General features: G+C 34.0%; 1 protein-coding gene across 1 annotated transcript in view; it reads right to left on the minus strand.

The window, feature by feature from the left end:
- Positions 1 to 20,584, minus strand: part of LOC134529706 (lysine-specific demethylase 6A) — a 235,905-nt gene that overhangs the window by 36,925 nt on the left and 178,396 nt on the right. Inside the window, exons 13-18 of the mRNA XM_063364070.1 lie at positions 19,551 to 19,780; positions 15,486 to 15,691; positions 10,889 to 11,212; positions 10,669 to 10,805; positions 7,285 to 7,403; positions 3,188 to 3,398 (exon numbers count right to left, since the gene is read on the minus strand). Of these exons, the coding sequence (XP_063220140.1) occupies positions 3,188 to 3,398; positions 7,285 to 7,403; positions 10,669 to 10,805; positions 10,889 to 11,212; positions 15,486 to 15,691; positions 19,551 to 19,780 (1,227 nt within the window). The remainder of the gene's footprint in view (positions 1 to 3,187; positions 3,399 to 7,284; positions 7,404 to 10,668; positions 10,806 to 10,888; positions 11,213 to 15,485; positions 15,692 to 19,550; positions 19,781 to 20,584) is intronic.

Here is a 20,584-nt window from a genome sequence, read left to right on the forward strand (position 1 = left end):
ACCCAAAATTTATGTGTGCAAGTTCAGCACGATCTTATCTTTCTCTCTTCGGCTGTTGTAAATGACCGTGAACTAATGGCTAGGCAGTGCCGTATTTTTTTAAGCCGAGACTAATTCGAAGACGGCCCTTACCGTGAACGGATTATCCGGGTTTATTACTTTTTTTTACAGGATTTTAATTATCCGGGCATCGGCGGGTCCCAATTAACACGAATAATGGAGAGTTTACTATTTTTTATCCATCTGCTGCCAAGGTGCAGTAAGCCTCGGTAGATGTTATGTCACATGACCTTGGCCTTAACCCAGCTGCACGCCGGTGTCTGAGAAGCTTGACAAGACCTTCCGGGCTTTTAATCGCTAGTCCGTGAAATTCTGTAATCCGTGATCATCTCGGTCCCGACCATCACGAATTAACGAGGTTCTACTGTTATTATTATTATTCATTTATGATTGGGGGACATGGTTTGACCCGCGATATACCCGATTCCGCGATCTATCGGGGCGCGGTATACCGGGAGTTTACTGTATTACATAATTTGTACTAAATATTGTAAGATTCTTAATTTTAAATATTTATTATTTTCTTAATTTAATATTCACTTTTCATTTTTATCAAAAAGTTTTGATTAAATTTGTTCATTTATTTTTATAAATATTTATTATTTATTCAATTTAATAATATATATTAATATTTTAATTTGTTTTTTGATTTTAAGTTTTATCACAAATTTTTTATTAAATGTTTTATTAAATTTATTTCTTTATTTTGTAAATATTAAATAACCAATAATAAATATTTAACATTAATAATTTTATAATATTTTGTATTAATTATATTTTAATTTATATCAATAAATAATACATACGGATAGTTAACCTCAATTATATTGGAGCACTTGAAAAAGTATAAAGGCACAATTTTTTTTACTAATATTTACAAATAGTAAATAATATTAATCAAAATATTCAATTTAAATCACTACTGAATATAATTTATTAACACATATATAATTCGCACTTGTATGAAACTAAAACACCTGTTGTGAATGTAGAAACTAGAAACATGTGGATAAATATTATAAATATGAAAACAGTGATCAGAGGCGACGAGCGTGCCAACATGTGCGACTAATAGAGGTTCTATTTATATTTTGTTGGTAGCTTTTTTTCAAGACTTAATAAGTGCTTTAGCGGGCAGCTTCAACCTGTTAATTTTGTGTTACAGTGATGCGCGTGCATCTTAAAATTTCACTCTCATCATTTTTTCATAACGCGCCTAAAGAAGTATAACTTCAAAATCACTGCTTTTTTTTCTAAGGATTTTTTTCCATTTCTTTAATTTCATAGAGTTCTCAATTCTTTTAAAGACCAAGTCATGATCTCATATAGTAATGTTGCCATGTTTTTAAATAACACATGATATAGATGGATAAAACCTAAACAATAACTGTAAAAATCATACATGGTGACATTTTGCATAGTTTTCTTGTAATTTTTTTGAACCAAATTATTATGTAAATCAATGTAATTTCCTTAATAAACATTAATTTTGCAGTATTCTGAATTTTAAAAAGTGGATTCTTTGTATTTTTTAAAAATGAAAAATTCACATTATTAATCTTAAAAATGATAAAACACAAATAAACATTCAAGCTATCGCCAATGGGATAAATGCATATCGCTACTAATAGGCATGAAAGGTTAGAAGTATGGTGCATATTTTAGCAACAAAAGAAAAAATAAGAGAAAAATAACCAGGAACTGTTTATGACGCATTTGAGGGTTTTCCATTAATTGAGTTCCTCCAGTTATTTACATGTCAAATACCATGTCACCACATTATTAGAAAAAAATGTTGAGACTGTAGTCATTTACCGTGGCTGAAAACTAGTGAAGGAAAGTTAGAAAACCTGTGGGAGGGTGTTATCAAGAGTTCCACATCCCCTGACATGGCAAGATGGAAGGTGAAGCAATGAACAAAGGAAGTCAAAAGAAGCATAAGTGATGCAGTTTGTAGGCAGTGTGTGTAGTATTTTATACCAATTTATTTCCAACTTGTGATACAAATGGCTCTCAGAAATTACTATTTCTAAATTTAAATTAAAGTAAGTTTATTGTAACAATGTGGATTATCCTTAATGCTGAGATAATTTTTAAGAATTGTTTTTAAAAAAAGAAGTATGTAGTTAAAATAATCCTGAAAGGATAAAACTATAATTCAAACTATAACGAACACAGCTTTCTGTGTTGTGTACTTTTTATCGAAGAGTAGATGTGGTGGGCGAAAGAGAGATGACAGTGGCGGCTCCTTGAGGAAAGGCAGTGGCTGACCCATGACAACAGGCAGTGGCATAACCACAAAAAGAGGCAGAGAGGAACAAATGTAGTGTGGCAGAGGTAGAACAATGAGGCCCACAGGGAGGGGCAGTGTTGGACCCACACGGAAGGGATGTGAGAAATGAGAAGGAAAAATAGAAAAGGAGGACCCATGAGGCATGGTAATGGTGCACCCAATAGGAGGGGCAGATGTGGACTAATTTAGCGTGGCAGTGATGAACAACAAAGTACGGTCAGTCACGTACCAACGAGGACGGGCACTGGCATACCCACAAGGAGGGGCAGTGGCATAACCCTGAGGGGCAGAAGTGGACTATTAAAGTGTGGCAGTGGTGGACGCATGAGGAGGGGCAAAGTGTACTAATGTAGTGCGGCAGTGGCGGATGCACAAAGAAGGGCAGAGGCGGATTAATGTAGTGCGGAAGTGGTGGACATACGACGAGAAGCAGAGGCACAAATACGAGAGGTAGTAGGTGGACTTAAATAGCATGGCAGTCATTCACTGACTGATCACACTATATCTAAAGAAAAAAGGCTTTAATAGCTAACACAGGTTCATGGAGTCAGTGTAACAGCACTATGGACATTTCACATTCATGAATAATAAGCAGTGCAAGTGTGTTCTACCTATAAACTTCCGTACAAAGCACGGGCACATAAACTAGTACATATTAAATCACACAGATAAATTAAAGTGATATGAACAATGTTATGGTAAAATTAAAACATTTGTAAAAAAGTAAGTAAATAGATGAAGCACACTTTGAGAAATAAAGTATAATTTGAAACTGATACTATGCGAAGTCAACCATTAACGAATGTATAATATTTTTTTCAGAAACAAACTTACTTAATAAGCTCAAACAGTCTTTTATCTGAAACTTTAATATTTCGTGCCAGGTTCCATGACAAATGTACCATTGGCACAATACTCTTGAAACTCTGTAATTTATTCCACTCGTATCGTTCAATAGCCAGCTGGTACTGACGGCTTGTGAGAGGTCCCACATTCCAGGCTATGTTGTTGCACCAGCCAACTGCTTGCACCCAATGAACACACCCTGAAACAATCATAATGAAGTCTAAACTTCAAAAAATCATATACACATTACCCTAAAGTTTTGAGTACAAAACAACATCCAGAAACAAGAACATCATCATCATCATCTAATGTACTTTTCTACGGTCGGCTATGTGTTTACATTCCGACCCCTCCTATGCTGTCTCATGTGCGCCGCCAATCTGTCACCGGCTTGCTCAAGCTCTCCTCCATGTCAGGCATCCTTTGCTGTGCATGATAATCATCCGGCGTGTCCAGGCAGCTTCAGAACGCTCTCTCTTGCTCTGCGTCTTTGGATCTTTCTTCGTCGAGAGCGACCGAAAACAATCAGTTCGGGATGAAGTCACATCATAGGGGAATGTTATTTCCTCCCCCTCCCCCCCCCCCAATCCCTTCTCACTTTTTTTAATGCAGTGAATTAATCATACTACTTCTCCAAGTTTTGTCTGTTTTGGTTTTGGGCGTGCCTTCTCTGCCACCCCATAGTGACTTAGATCCAGTGTTACCTACTGCAAGTGTATGGGTCCAACTTCACCCCGATTCATCTTTTTGGGTGGTCAAGCAACCAAAATTCTACGTCCTGACACGGATCCCTGTGGGCTAGTGATTGCCTGGCCCTGTTCTTTTGGGCTCATTTTCAGACTTTCACCACTACATGACACCCATAGTATCTCTGGAGCCGGCAAAGAGTTAAATCCCTACCAACATGCAAATTTTAAGTAAAAAAAAAAAAACTTTTGCTCTCTCTCTCTTGAGAACATAGTGCATTGTTTAAACCTAGCATTTAAATCTTATTTGGTTACCAGTTCTTCTATGCAGTTTGTTAATCGGAGTCTTTTAAAGTAAGAATATAATGGTACCATGGTCAGCTGTATTTATTGTAAAATATTTTCTTTTAAACATAATTTTGTAACAATTTGGTAATGCTATACTGTAACATATTTTCTGTAAAACTTTTTGTAACATTTGTTTGTAATGCTATTTTGTAATATTTTGTTATAAATTTATTAACTTCTTTAGTGTAAAGCAGAACTCATGTAAAGATTCTCAAGTGGTTCTTTCCTTAACTTCAAAAGGCATTATTTACTTATATTAAACCACACACTAATCTGAAAAACCCTGTTTTAATTCTCAGTAGGATGCCTCTCCCATACAGCCTGATAAAAAGGTAGGAACTGATCTTATTGGTAAAGCGAATATTAGATTTATTACGCAACATAGACACTACGATACATGATGACTGCAACAGAAGCTGGTACAGGTTGAACTAAATTTAAGTAACATGACCTGGCTAATTCAATATATAAATTCTCAATTTATTTTACTTTGTCAGACTAGCACACTCTTCCAAGTTTTTTTGTAGTTATGTAAATATATAAACAAAGAGTAGTAGTCAAAGACAAATGTGTCAAAAGGCATCAAAAATCTAAATGCAAGTTCGCAAAATGTTAATGAAAAATTTAACTTTCGTGACCAGTCCCCCTTTTAAGTTACCTTTCATTACTTTTGTGACCTTCGTAATCTGCAGACACCCTAATGTATTAATTCCAACAATTTTGTACATCTTTCAGACTTCTTCGGAAATGTCAAAGCAGTAATTTTCCCCCTGTAAGCATATTTCACAGTTTTTCAACGGCTTTATTTCAATTAACTGCAATCCCCAAAAGCTAAATCCCTTTTATGAGATTTCTACAAGTTATATTCATTAAGGTGACCAATACGATGATGCCATAAATCTAAGCTTACTGCATTTCCTCTTGCTGCTGAATTTGCTTGTTTTTTACCTCACGAACATAGTGTAAATTACCAACCCTTTGTGCCAACCTCTTGGTTTCGCTATTTTTCCCAAATACAGCTGCACTGGCCTTGTGAAAACTGACAGTGTTTCATGAGCCGTTATCCTTGCAACATCTTTTAGTCCAAGCATTGATTTTCTTCCATTTACATACATCCACATACCTGCCAACTTTGGCCAGTCAAAAAGCGGGAGGTTTTTTAGTGGAGTAAACAATGCTTGTTGCCCCCAATAAAGTGCGGAAGGGGGGGGGGGGGGGGGGGTGAAATTTTGTTTATTTTGACGGAAAAATCACGACACAAAGAAAAAAATGCAGCATGTTCACCTTTCCTCGATTGCAAAATGCACGGAAATTCGTCACTAAATCTCTTCTTGTACACAGCAAGATACTTCACTGTAGGCCATTTCTATTAAATCCCTATTGCGGAGTAGGCCTACAACTAAACGCGTACAAAATACTCATCACGCAACTGCTTCCACAAAATAATATTTTTATGAATACACCGTTGAATTAATTCGAAGACTACTATAATGCTACCTCTACACTTATTATGTGAGCACAGACGCGAACAAAGGTTAATTTGTTCGGGGACGAACAAACAATTCACACATAGCCGGCTAACAAACCGAAGCAAATTTGGGCACGAATGTAAACAGTGGTATCATAAACTCATTATTAATCCAGTCCGTCTTTATTTCAAAACACCACCAAAAACACAGTTTACTATGTTGACAAAACACGCCATTTTGGAAAACAAACCTTTTTCTGGTTGGCTAACAAACACCAATGACGAACGTGTACCAAAACAGCTCCCATAATTATCGTAAATAACCAAGTTTCTTTCTTAGATGTACGCTTAACCAAGAGTTTTAGCCGACAATTGTGGGCATTTAGGCTATTAAAATAACTACACGTTATGGTACGAACCGTAGTTACTATACAATTGTACGGAATAATGGTACAAACATATTAATTCTATAAATTTATTGGATTAAAAACTTAAAGAGAAACAGAACCAAAAAACGGGAGATTTTAATGACAAATCGGGAGGGCGGGAGAAAGGGTATAAAATCGTGAGTCTCCCGCCTAAAGCGGGAGGGTTGGCAGGTATGCATCCATGTTCCGATTTTTACCAATACAGCTTCGATTTGCATAACCCAAGTATTAAGAATTCTCCTTTGTGAGAGGTTTAATTTTGCTTGATAATAAAGACACCCCAAGAATATACGTAGACTAATTTTTCATGAAGCACTGATTTAATGCATAACCACCTCAAATTTATTGACTCTGAACTTATCTAATTTTCACTATCACTTTTTTGTTGAATTGTTAATGCGGCCTGGACCCATAACCTGAGAGAAGTTACGCAATTTCATTTCAATTAAAGTGAAAGTATATATTAACTAATACATAATAAATAAAATATGTGTTTTACTGAACACCTTAACATAACCAGAATAAAAATGAAAAACAAACAATTATTAACACTGGGACAACCAAAAAGAACAAGACAAAGATGGAGCAATCTAGCACAAAGTTTGTTTGATTCGCTCAACAGTTTTTTTAAAAGCAAAATCAGATTTTTTTATGTCAAAATCAAGACATTTCATAATAAAATCAGATACTTTTAGTTACTATATCTATAAGCGATAGCTAAAAATTAATTTACACGCAAAAGCAAATACCAGTCATATTAAAGTTGAGTCCTATGTGCCATATGCCTAAAGTTAATCATCAGTTGTCTGTTAAGAGTCTGTTATGTTGAGATTAAATCATGTAGGGTTGCGAAAGTGGTAGGAATTACCTGATGTTCACGAGAAGCAGACAATTCAAATCATGTAGTTAATTTTTACGCAAGGTTTTAAAATGAGCTGTGTTAATTTTAACCTAGTCTTATGCTATAAAGACAGTGCAAAACTGACACAGACTAGTTTAAGAACTGAAAAATTTGTAAATGCATTTTATTTAAATTTTAGTTACCATTTTTTAAATCTTTGTTACTTTATTACCATTAATTTTCCAGTATAATATTTAAAAAAAAAACTAACAAATTTTTAATATACAAAAAATATAATTTATAATAATAAATACCTGCATTGACCCATACTAAGTCCCCGGGTCTTTGCAAAAATCTATACACAGGAATATTTTCTTCATACAAGTCTTCTAGGGAAGGCCACCAAGAACCATGAAGATAATTTATATTGTTCCTGAAACACACATATTAAAAATCATATAGTATTAGTACATTAAAAAGGTTTAAAACAGATGTTGCGCCCGTCTGCCTATTACGGTGCAGTCGGGCCTAGGTGGGTTCGAGTGCCGAGCGGTACACTCGCTGACAGCCAATATTAAGGGATAGGAACCCCAAGAAGGAACTCCATGAATCTGTGGAAGATCTCTTTTACTCCTGCTCACCAATCTACACTTCATTTACATACAAGTCAGCAACCACCATAATTACATTCTAGACATCCGAGAGCCTAGTCTCCTCTGCTCGCTGTCTCCCAGCATCTCTCACATCAGTCCACCGCCAGCAACACCCTAATCAAGGTTAAGTTTATCAGGCGTCCGGTCACGAGGCACTCCGGCTTCCAGGAATCAGCAGCGACGCACACGCATAATCATCCTCGGTTTGTACAGCATACAGAGTCCCATAAACAGTTCTGTGTACATGCCCGCTGACGTTTTCAGATTACAAACATTCGCTACGCATCAGCCGGCTAAGTGCACATGTACCCTTTCCACTGAATCATAAGAACTACGTACTATCTTTATAAATGTCTTAAAACGTATGCTTAAATGAAATAAATACAATACAAAGAAATAATCTTGTCGATATGTCTATCCTCCCGGAATCCCGGACACAACACAGAGGCGGATGTACACCCATCCCTCAAAGTAACGCTGTTTTTGTGCAGTTTTGAAGTAACGATGCCAATAAATTACAGCATATTTGAAGTAGTGCGGTCATAGATTCAAAGGAGTGGTTTTTTCTTTTATGTAAACTTTTATTTTCATGTGTGCACAATGGCAACATCACTTGTGAAGTATTAAACACAATGCAACAAATTAATGAGATGAATCAGAAACAATATTTTACTCTTTCCTTAGTAGCTATTCGCTACCTTCATTGGGTAGTTTTCACCGACGAAGGCATGTGTGATCAGTCAAAGTTTATATTATGACATCCTGTATGTCAGCAGCAGCTCTGGAGAGAAAAGCCAGAAGCTTTCAGGGCTAGTTTACTTCATGCCTACTAGGATGTACTAGTGGCAAATCATGTCAGACAAACATTTAGTAAACAAGAGTTGGGAAATACGTTAACAGGTTAAATAATCTCTTCAATAATAGAAAACATTTAGTTTATAATCTAAACTGGTAAAATTCTTGGGTAAATACACTTTCAGTCAAAACTAAAATAATAAAATTACATTTGGGTTATGAAAACATACTGATTTCTACCAAAAATTTATTTTTCATTTACATATTTCTGGGTGAGTATTCTTTCATAACAAAACATATTTCTAAATAAAATTCCACTTTCAAATGTCCATTTTATAAGTTTCTGGCTTACTTTATTTTTTACTGGTTTAATATAAAATACAACTGAATATTATGAAAATAGTTTTAATAAGTGTGACAGCTATGAAATAAAATCGAACTAGTGATGGGTCGATTCCAATTCCGGAATCGTCGGTTCCACCGATTCCAATATAATCGTGGGATTCAGAATACAATGGTTTTGGAATCGACCATGACCGATTCCTGCATTGTTGTTAAGTTTGCAAAATACATCTCCTACGCAATGTAAGAAAATATTAAAATGCATGCAAATATAATTTTTAAACTACATAATAAAATCTTTTTCATGGAACTGATTTACAAATTTCGGTGATTAACGTAATTATTTACCTGCACTGCCATTTTCCCTACAGTACAAATGCAGTATCTACTTTCCCGCTTTAAGCAAAAGCATATTTCGGAAATTACGTTGCAGCAGCACTGCATTTAATAGTAAACCTTCAAAAAAAAATGAGACAAAACCATAAATGTTAAAAGAAAATAATGTAAATTTTATTTACTAAACGTTAACTATTTCATCATGGCAGCTACATTTGCCATTGTAAACAACCAAATTTTTTGTTTGTGCTACCTGCCATGGTAAACCATACGGCCATGAACCAAATCTTTGGTGATGTGAACGTGAAAATTAAGATGTCTCACATCTCTGCACTTTAAACTTTAAAGAATTATAAATGAAATAATTTTTGAATAAGATTTTACCCAACTTCACAGTGGATTACTGCGACCATATTAAAATAAGTTTAAAAGCAACATAACAAAATTGCTGTAAATCGGCATTCTTGTGCGTGTTCAGCGATGCTCATTTTACATTAGAAATATTTTGGAAAGGCAGTTGGCAAATCTGAATTTCCAAACATTGCTGCTGAAACGTTCGTAAATTTTATTACTAAACATAAACAATCTTTTTAAAGTAGTTGTGTTAGTTTAGAGGAATTGTTTCCGATAAATTTCTGAAATGAATTAAATGTTAACATGCGATTATTTGAAAAGTTTAAATATTTTGTGTAAGAAAATCTCACCATAAAATGTGGAAATTTTGAGATGCTTAAACATACACAGATCTTTCTTACACAAGAACCGAAAATTTATTTTCTCTTTACGGTTGTTAAGAACTGCAAGACTAGATGAATTTATTCTTTTCACCAAGTGAGATAATTAAGTTCTAGGTAATATATTAAAACGTAAGCATCTCTGACATTTTATTTTAGTGTGGTGCATAATTGTTTCTTATCGTTTCCATCCTAATGAGATAATAAAGTTTTATTTTTACATTTCACTCTATTTTTTTTTCCGCCCTGGTCTCTTGAAATATGTAAAAACGAGGTTATATTGTCATTTTATTTGGATCATCATTTAGTTGTGCTTGAAAATAAAATTCTTAACCTAACTGTACAAACCCTCTTTTTTTAAAATAAATAAATTGAGTTGATAATGTAAGGTATCTAAAGTTGGTTAAGTTATAATATTATTTCCAATTTACGTCATATGACATCTTTGATTATTGGCAGTGTTTGAAGACGTGTTTCGTCTAACTATATGCAAGGTTAAAAGGCCAAATTGTGCCAGAAATTCAAGGTAGCGTAACTTGAGGGTAATGAAAATGAACATGCTTTTTAACATTTTATAAGCTGTATATAATGTTAATTTGTGCCATAATTTGAAACATAACGCAAGTCATTTTAAAATTATAAACAACCTTTTTTTCTGAGTATATTACTCTGTTGAACGTTGTCAGATAAAAATTAAGGAATCAGAATCGGATTCGAAGAATCGACCCTTTAATTAAAAAATCAAAAATGGAATCGGAATCGGTATATTTTAGGAATCGGCCCAACACTAAATCAAACCATTCTGAATTAAAAAAAAAAAAACTATAAAAATTAATACCTTTCACACAGGCTGTATACAACACCCCAATAAGCATCGGGAACGGCAAACCACTCACAATCTCCAGGTCCTATATTGATATTGATGGAACAAAAATTATTGTTTTCTTGATGACCTGGAGTTCGACTGCCTGGCACCTGTGGGGAAAAAAAAATCAATAATTGAAATAAACAGAGTTAGTATATTATTGCATAACAAACAGATGTTTAAAATCTCTCACCTTCATGTAAAGTTGGACAGTATTCATTCCAAGAATAACATGTCCAACATGAGACAACATGTTGCCTGCAGATACAACTCTTGCAAACGCTGGCAGCTTCATTAGTTCTTGTAACTGTGGTCTCCATTTCCTTTCATCTGAAAGATCTACATTGGTACCAAATCTAAGCATCTTAGGACCAGGTTTACCACAGCTACCGCCAATTGAGCTTCCAGGAGTACAAGGGGCTTTATTCTTACGCCGTACTATATTTCCCGTGGAATCTTTAGAATCTGAATCTGACTGGTTACTGCTGTGAATACCAGCAGCTTTCTCTCGTTCATCCTGCAATGAAATATTTAACCATACCTTAATTAATTTCACCCATACATGCATAAGGCCAGATGATACATATAAACAATATTGTTACAAGTACACTAGAGGCAAGGCCACGAGGCAAGACAGCAGCCCGGCTAATAAGCCAGCTGGCTCGTTACCCCATGAGTAGGACATGGTACATTAAGGCTGTTCCATATGGAAAACTGTTATTTTAAATTTGCAATTCTTTTATTTTATTTTGTGGTATCATCTATAAAACAATAAATACAAAGTTTTTTTTAATTTTTTTAATTTATTTATTTATTTTTTAGTCAATTATCGCTGACTAATTATAATCCAAAAATTGAAGGTATTCAATTTTTAAAAAAATTTGAGTGTGTTTAGAACCCTATTATAGTTTTAAATATAAATATTTCATTCTATAATAAAGAATTGCTTTATCACAAAAAAATCAATTACTTTTAAAGCAACAAAAATGGTTTTTTCTTCTCATGAGCAGCAAAAATTAATTAATCCACTTGGGCATGTCATTACAGCTTATTCAAAAGCGTAATTTTATCTAATGAATGTAAAATTTTGGATGGAAATTTGTACAGTTAGAATAAGTAATTCAAGTAGCCTGCCTCGCATGAGAGCTTGTTCGCAGCATTTGCAACGTGCCACGAGCCCTGTCCATGGGCCCAACATGTAGCACGCCTGCTGTAGACACTGGCAACTCCGTAAACCTCACGGGATGGGCAGATGATAGCCATACAAATTTAAGCTAAACGATTTGTTCAGTTTTGGTGGCTTGAGTTAGGGAATGTTTCAGGAAATTGTATAAGCGTACTTAGAAATTTTATTTGAATATGGGTCACTATATAAAATTAACAGTTTCTGGGGAGCTGCTGATTTAAATGTTTATTTTGAGACTACCGTAGCTAAATGTTATTTCTTGCAATTACTGATGTAATAGTTTTAAGAATGTTTGAATGAATAACTTTAAACATAAATTTTATGTTTTTGTAAAATGAATTAGTATTCATTCACACAATGACTCGAGATGTATAGGAATCGCGCGGAAGGCGTAAAACGATAGGCCCTAAATTTTAAAAAACTATATAACACTCATGGTAAAAATACATTTTGCGATTCCTAATCGATTTGTCTGTCTAGTTTATCACGCAGTTGTGCAAATAAGTTGTAACCAACTAACGTGGGTTTCATTTTGTTGTATGAATTTATAAATTCAAAATTTTTTAGGACTAGTTCACAAGTTTGTGTGTAGAATGTGTTCCTATTAAATATAAACTGTTAGCCAGTCAAAGCTACAGATCCACAATTTTAACATTAATTTGACGCAAGCGCTGTCTGTCAGATATCTCCCAAGGTTTTTTTTTTCAGCAGGCGTAGATGATTGCTACTGCAAACCTTTGGCAATCATTGCAACGTCTTCTCACAGAAAAACAAATTTACAAAGCTCAACCAACATAAAGATGTCCGTCGTTCCTTTATGCAGTAGCAGGGCAACCAACCTTGGAGCTTGAAGGTACCTGTGCATTATGCAGTGTTGCCATGCGGCATTGTCAAGTTTTCAATAAGCCTCGTGCCATGATTTTTCAACATATGTTTTACAAAAAAATTGTCCACAATTTACATGTAAATACGGTATAAGTCCAGCCAAAAACGGAAACCTTAGCAAGACAAGTAAACTAAAATGTTCATCATCAGTCCAACATATAAATTTTTTACCACAGTGCTAAACAAACAATGAATCTGGATTAGCTACTCATATTGCTGTATCAGTTGCATCATGTGCCACATAATCAGGTCAAATAATGGCTAGTGGTTTGTTTTTGTTTTGTATTCGTCAGACGTTATACCTCAAATGAGGAAAATGGTGTACAGATGGAACAGCCTCACAAAGGCTACAAACGCAAGCAGATGATTGGCCGAAAAATATATCGTAACAGCAAGTTACGTGCGGCTAAGGTTTTGATGGTCAAGTTTGTTATTGTTTTGAAACAATTGTCTAAAAGTTTAACTATTAATAAAGTTTACTTTATTACATTATTTTATGCCTGAAATGATGAACGTTATACAGTGGAACCTTGTTATTACGAGTACGGGACACTACGAGACATTAGAAGATACGAGAGTTTTGTAATGCACCGTCAGTTTAACTATGTAAATCATGCTTAATTTGTCTGGTAATCACGAGTGTTTCCTTGTTGGCCCTTCTGTAAGAACGAGTGATTTAAATGGGATTTTGAAAAAAAGTTAACGCAGTTAACAAATACTGCTAAAAGAGTGACGAGGAAGGAAGTGGCGTGACTGGCGACAAGCAACGTGCCTTGTCTCTCGTTACACTACTTTCCCCAGCAGCAGTGACGGGGGAAGAGGAGAGGCAGAGGACGGGATTGTGGTGACTAATATAATGCGCTCTCTCTCCCGCTCGTGCGTGCCCGCTTGAAGAGACAGCTACTTCCCCTCCTTTTCTTTTCCTCATCCCGTTAATCCCCAGCGATGTCCCCCCCCCCTTCTCCCTCTCTTTCTCTCTTTACTCTATATTGAAGGTTGACATTGAAAAAAAGTGCTTGAAATGACACATCCGGCAGGGGGTGAAGGAATTTTTCAGCAGCGCGTGAAGGCTCAAAAAAAAAGGGGGGGGGGGAAGAGGATAATGCATCAGAGCTGCCAAAAACACCGTAGAGTGCAGTCTGTGTGTTGTTACGTCAGCCCAGGTTTTCCCCTAGTCGCTAGCTGCTGCACTGGCTTTTGACTATAGGAGAAAATCTAAAAATAAACCAGTCTACACAGGATGGGAAGCCTTCGCCCCTTCCTTCATGCAGCTTTCTTCTTGCACTTCTTTTATTTTCCTTTCTACGCTTCATTTTCCTCCCCTCCTTCACGACGCGACCGTGGCCCCAGCTGCTATCTTTGCTGTGTTAGCTGTGTTCCATTGCTTCCTCGTGCGTCAGACCAATTCATTCCCGATTAAAACGAAAACCATTGCAGATACAAAAAATCATAGAGATCTTTTCAATTTGTAATTTAATTTGCTACAACTTTAATTCCATGTGTTTTTCACTAAAGTGCACCGTTTGAGTTACGGTGTGAAATTAAGACATTTTTAGGTTCAGGAATCTTAACTTTAAATTCAATTTTCTATTTTCGGTTATTACGAGTATTCGTAGTTACGAGAATTTTTCCCGCCATTGTCAGCTCTCATAGTAATGAGGTTCCACTGTAAGTGGGAAGTATGTATAAACGCAAATGTTTTGAATGTGAAAAATTAACATAGGGATATATGGAAGTGATCAAGGTAATAATTATTTAAACATTATAAACGGGAAAAGTATTATGCGGGAACGTCTTAAACAAGTTTTACTTTATGTGTCAATGTTTTATAGTTTAAGGGAGTAAATGCCAGGCCACGAGGGACTTTTTTCTGTTTCCAAAAGTGGAATCTTAACTGAAATGAACGTGATTTGAGACTATTGAAGCAGTGAAAGAAAAAGCAACAGAGACCATGAACATGCTTCCAGAAGATAACTTCAAACAGTGCTTTGACCAATAGAAATTTCAGATGGAGCGGTGAAAGGATCGTGGAGGGGAGTATATCTGACGGGATAATGTTGAAGTTGTGAAGGTTTAAAAATACAGAATGTTATAGCCCTAATAGTTTTATTTAGTGAAACTACGTATTGGTATTCTGGGAGATAGTATAGTTTCGTAAATGTTGCTACGGTTTTGTTACTCAAAGCCTACTGTGTTCACCTGTATTCGTTTGTGCTGTGACTTGCGTTGTTCATACCTGTTTTACAAGTGTAAGTAACTTTTTCCTTGTTTTTTGTCCATTTTACTGCTTTTTACTAAAATATTTAAACCCAGCGTAACAAAGGAAGAGCAAACCTTATATTTTGGTAGATTATCTCTGTACAAAGTTTTGTAAATTATAAAAAGATTAAAAAAAGTTCTTTTTTTATTCTAAGTTCTTCAAAAGTTAATGATAATGTGCAAATTTTTAAAATTATATTTTAATACAATTTGTTGAAAGTAGAGTGATTAAAAAAGGAACAAACACATTTTTTCAACTATGTTATAAAGTGGATTATAATGACAAACATTTTGTGAAGAGTTCCATAATGTCTTGTATTGAAAGACAGTTTTGGCTGAACTGAGAGTATTTCAATTGAATGTCCTTATGTAACATCCAGTATAACCAGACCAACAAACTACGGAACACACTATCATGCATGCAAAGATAATTTCGTTAAAATTTGGAGTATTACATTACCTTTAAGCTCTCTTGAAAAGATGAAGCCTGATATTGGGCATACTTTGCAATTGTTGTATGAGAACGGTGGCTGATGCATGCCCACACTTTACGACCTTGCTGAGGATCCCAATTTTCATCCGAGGTCTGTTGCATTTGTGTCCGAACTTCCACACTGTGATCTGGATTTGCTTCAACTAGAGTCTTTGTAGAAAAAAGACCAAGGTCTGTAAACAAAATCAACCAAACAAAATTAATTTAAAAATGCAAAAAAAAACTAAATAGGGTGTAAAAATACACAACCAAATTAAATAATGAACAATTATGATTACAAATTTCATTATGAATTCAACTCTCATATATCTGAGTATTATCATACCTTTAGTCTTTTATCTTTTACAAAAAAATTATTTTGTTAATATCACGCAAAATACAAAGTAGTCAATTACACAAGATCTTGGATTACTAATGTAATGAAAGAATAAAAAACCATACTGGACATGTAATGCAGTTAATAAAACAAAGAAAATAATTTTTTCCTAGATAAAAGTAAAATTTTCAGTGATTTATTTCCATGAAATTGAAAAAGGTTTTAAAATATATGTTGGCCATAAACATTTAGTATAGCTATACTTAGTAAAATATTTTAAAAATAGTTTGTCACATGCCCACCATTAGTTCAGAAAAAAAAACACAAAGATTTTACAAAATAGAAGCACATTCCTTACTTAGGACAGCAGATAAACAAATACATAACATTTAAAAAAATTCAAATCTGGACATGCAGCACAAAATTTCAACATAATACACCTATCCCTCACTTAGCACGTCTTCAGATTGTGCGGATTCATTCAGCGCAATGTGAATTTTACTGCTCCAGTCTTGAATAACACGTCTATAAATTTCAGTTAGCATGAAATCTCAGGAGGAAAAAAAAAATCGAGCACGATGTTACGAAACCTGTTTCAGCTTCTGTAAACAACAGATGTGGCGTGGGATTCAGATAGCCAAACAAGGGGGGAAGAGATGTGCGCACAGGTCGGTCTACGCTATCGGCTGTTGTATAAACATTAGCTATGGCAAGTTAAATTGCGGCTATGAAGTGTAAAGGGCCAAATGTTTTTACGTCCCCGCATATGCCGCAGTGCCGTACCGTTGTCCCCTAGCCCCAAACCGGGCCATGAACTCAGTCTAGCCAGAGGCAGGGAATTCACTCAAACATAAGCGTCTGCCCATTCAGCTGCCGGTAACTGTACGTGCTTGATCACTCATAATGCATAGTGTTCAAGTATTTGAGACAAAACTATAAGTATTACAGCGCGCATATTATTATGAAGGCCATGCTTATGTTGGTCGCACTTCAGTTTTAAGCATGTCAACTGTGCGCACAATCGTACGAATTAAGGACTCTTACCAAAAGTTTATATAAGTCTGATGCTGTTGGATGTACTAGCAGGAATATATTTGACATTAAATGCCAGAACAAAAATGAACACTTGGAAAAAGTTGTTAAATGTGTTGCAATGAAAAAAATAATCATTGGCCTGACAGGATTGGTGTGAACCAGGTGGTGATATGCAAATAAGCACTTTAATTTTTAAAAAATTAAAATGTAACTATCCAGACAGTAATATCGGTTTCACTGTCAGTAAAGGATGGTTTAGAAAAGTACACGACGTGAGTTGAAGGTCACGGCCGGGCGGGCAAGTCAGCCAGCCGACTGACGATAAAGTACATAACGACGTATCTCCCGTTACGTGGCGTTGTATTTGTCATACAAAGTGCGATGGGAGGCATATAGAGTATAAAGCATTTATAGTTGAGTGTTATTCAACGCATTTATATTACGTGAAGTATATTTGCCTACACAATTTTGGAACACATTAAAAAAAATTAGCCTTGTTATTATGGAAACTAATGCTTCAGAATACGTGACTTCGAATAACACGAGCATTTTTAGGAACGAATTAGTCGTACTAAGTGAGGGATAGGTGTAGTTAAAATCAGAGCGAAATAGGTACCCAAAATAATTTAAAAACATAAATTCTAATAATTAAGATTTATTTGTTATGAAGACACAATACACAATTTCTGTACAGTGTTCGTAATCAAAAAATGTGCATGTCAGTTGATTGAAGTAAAATGTTAGTATGTAAATAATAAAAGTTTTTACTGTAAAGGGCACATACTAGCAACTGTTAATGACCATTAAACTAAAGAACTCTAGAGTTCCATTTTAAATACTTTATGATTTGCAAAAAAAAAAAAAGTTATCAGCTCCAACTTTAAAGTCGTATACCAGCGCTGGAAAGGACTCTAGATTATAACACATACATATGTTTTCAACAAATATTTTTTGTAATGAACTTGTTGCCAAAGTTTAATTGCCAATTTCACACTTAACACTGAGTAAATAATACTTCTGTGTATATATTTGTATTTAACCTGCATTTACTATAATTTCAAGTGGATAAGTAAAAAAAAGGTTCCAAGCACACAGGCTGGAAATTCATGTAAGGAACTGTTTAAATTTGTGCTGTACAGCATGTACTGACATTGCTCATTTGTGAAAGACATTTCAAAACAAGTTTGAGAAATTAAAAAATGCAAAAAAATATATATAACACAAACATTACACCGACTTAACAGTAATATAAATTAGTCTAATATTTACTGGCATTAATGTTTGCCAAAATACTTTTGCTGACTCTACATTTGAAAATGAGTTTCAGTTGAGTGACTAAATTGATAAAATGCTAATTATACCTTAAACGGAGATAACTCAACTAAATATATATATATATATATATATATATATATATATATATATATATATATATATATATATATCATATACATACTAGTTGGAAATAAGCCGTAATATTTTGTGGCAAAAAATTGTAAGGTTTATGCCAATGTTATTTAGACCTTTTACAAACCCACTGGTGTAAAATTTCTTCAATTCCTAGGGGTTGTGTGTGTGTATGTGTGTAAGAATATACACGGGTTTTAGAAAATAGTTTATTTTATTATGAAATAACCTCAATAAAACAATTCCTAGAAATAATATAACACAAAAGATTCATTATTTTTTGTTTTGTTTTGATGAATTCATACACACTTCATAAAAATAAATTTTTAGTACTATCTAAATTTTTATAAAATTCTTTTCGCAGGATAATGTGTCTCTTAAAATCATTAAAATAGATTTACAACGGTTTTGAAAGATATTTGACTTTCAGAACTGATACAGATTTCATTATGAGAATTTTATAATTCCCCTGTTTTCAGTTACATTAAGTCACGTAAAAGTCAAGATTTTAAGTCTAAATGAATTTATGCTTACAGTGAGATTTTATATTATTATTTGCCACTACATCTATCTACATGTCTTTTTTGTACTTTTGTTTTTTCACCTCATGCTAATACCAAACTTCAATGTTATTTATCAATACTGAGTGGATAAAATTTTTTTTTTTGCTTTCCACAAGGGCTATGTTATTTTTGTATTAACAATATCTAAAGACATCATTTCTAGTTGGTCAGTCTCCTGGCGGACTTTTGACATTCGGAATGCATCCGGAGAAAGAAGACACTCATATTTTTATAATATTAAATACAACCAACTAAAAGAATTTATAAAATTTAATATGTCTTTATATTTGTAAAGAGTTGGTTTTCTATGTTTAATATATGCAGCACAGTTTTAAGTAACTCAACGGTTTTTATGTCTTTCATAAAGATGTAAATGTAACTTTATTTGACATAATTAAGAGAAAGCAATGATTTTTACATTGTATTTCAATGAATTTTTTAACATTATTACATTTTTTATGAAAGAATAGCAAAATAATATACAAAAAGTCTGTGCGAATTATATTATAACTGATGTAGGTCACTACTTGATGCACTTTGAAATTTTTGCAAAAATTTCTGTTATTGGGTATTACTTTTTTTTAAATACACAAATTTTGATTGTTTGTAATACAGTACCACCAATGACCCTAGATATATAAACACACAGAATCTTTATAGTTATCACAATTGTCTAATTGTTAGTTACACATTGTAATAATAAAAACTTGCCTAGTTTTAGAGCAGCAGCCAGCCCCCTAACAACTGCTATAGGATGTTTGAGACAGAATTCTTGAAGTTGTGGACTAAATGCATCCTTCTTGTTTTCCAAATAGACGGAAGGTGTTGGAGGCAATAACTGTTCACGAGTCAGTTTTTGCTGAGGTGGTTCAGGCGGTTGAGGTGGTGGTGCTCTTTCCGAAAGAATACTGCAGTTTGAAACGCCATTCACTCCATGACCCCTAGAAAATATTCACAGTTTTTATTTGCTGGCAGTGATTTTTATACTTGTATAATAATCACAATTGTACTGTACTGCTTTTCTAAAGTGTTAAAAATTTTATTTGAAAAACAAGAATGGACTGGGACAGAAACATTTGATGTTGATTACGTTTACATAATAAATATACACATATTACAAACTACTTAAATTTCATCATTGTAGTGTCAAAACTTATACCCAACAAAAAAAAAAACACATCTGTGGCTTCCTAAAAAATATAAAAAATTTCTATTAATACACTTCAAGCTTACAAATTAATCTCATGCAATCAAATAATGACTTTAATAATAATTCAATTTTTATTCACTACAACACAGCCCACTAGTATTTTTTTTTATAAAAAATAAAGGCCAATCTAAATTATAAACCAATTAAAATCATGTTTTGTTTAATAAACTGGTTACTGTTTAGTGTACAAAAAATATTGACACTCATAATTTATCAGTTAACCATTAGGTAACTTTTTGAACTCCTTCCAGTTTCTGCTGCATGAATTGTAAATGATGTTATTCAAAATGAATTTGTCAATAATATTTTTGAATAGGAATGAATATTCTCTAACAAAATTTGATTTTTAATTTTTTTTATTATTACTTTTATTTAAGGGCTGTTTATAAAATCTCAGCTTGAAAACTCCATTACATAGTTCTGCCATAAATATTGTCAACAGATGGGTGTATAAAGGCACGCAAGTCTTTGTAATTATCCTTGCTAACTTTACACCCATGATATTACACTAAGTGAATATCTGTGTCAGAACAAC

This window comes from Bacillus rossius, chromosome 2 (assembly GCF_032445375.1).
Source record: "Bacillus rossius redtenbacheri isolate Brsri chromosome 2, Brsri_v3, whole genome shotgun sequence".
NCBI lineage: Eukaryota > Metazoa > Arthropoda > Insecta > Phasmatodea > Bacillidae > Bacillus > Bacillus rossius.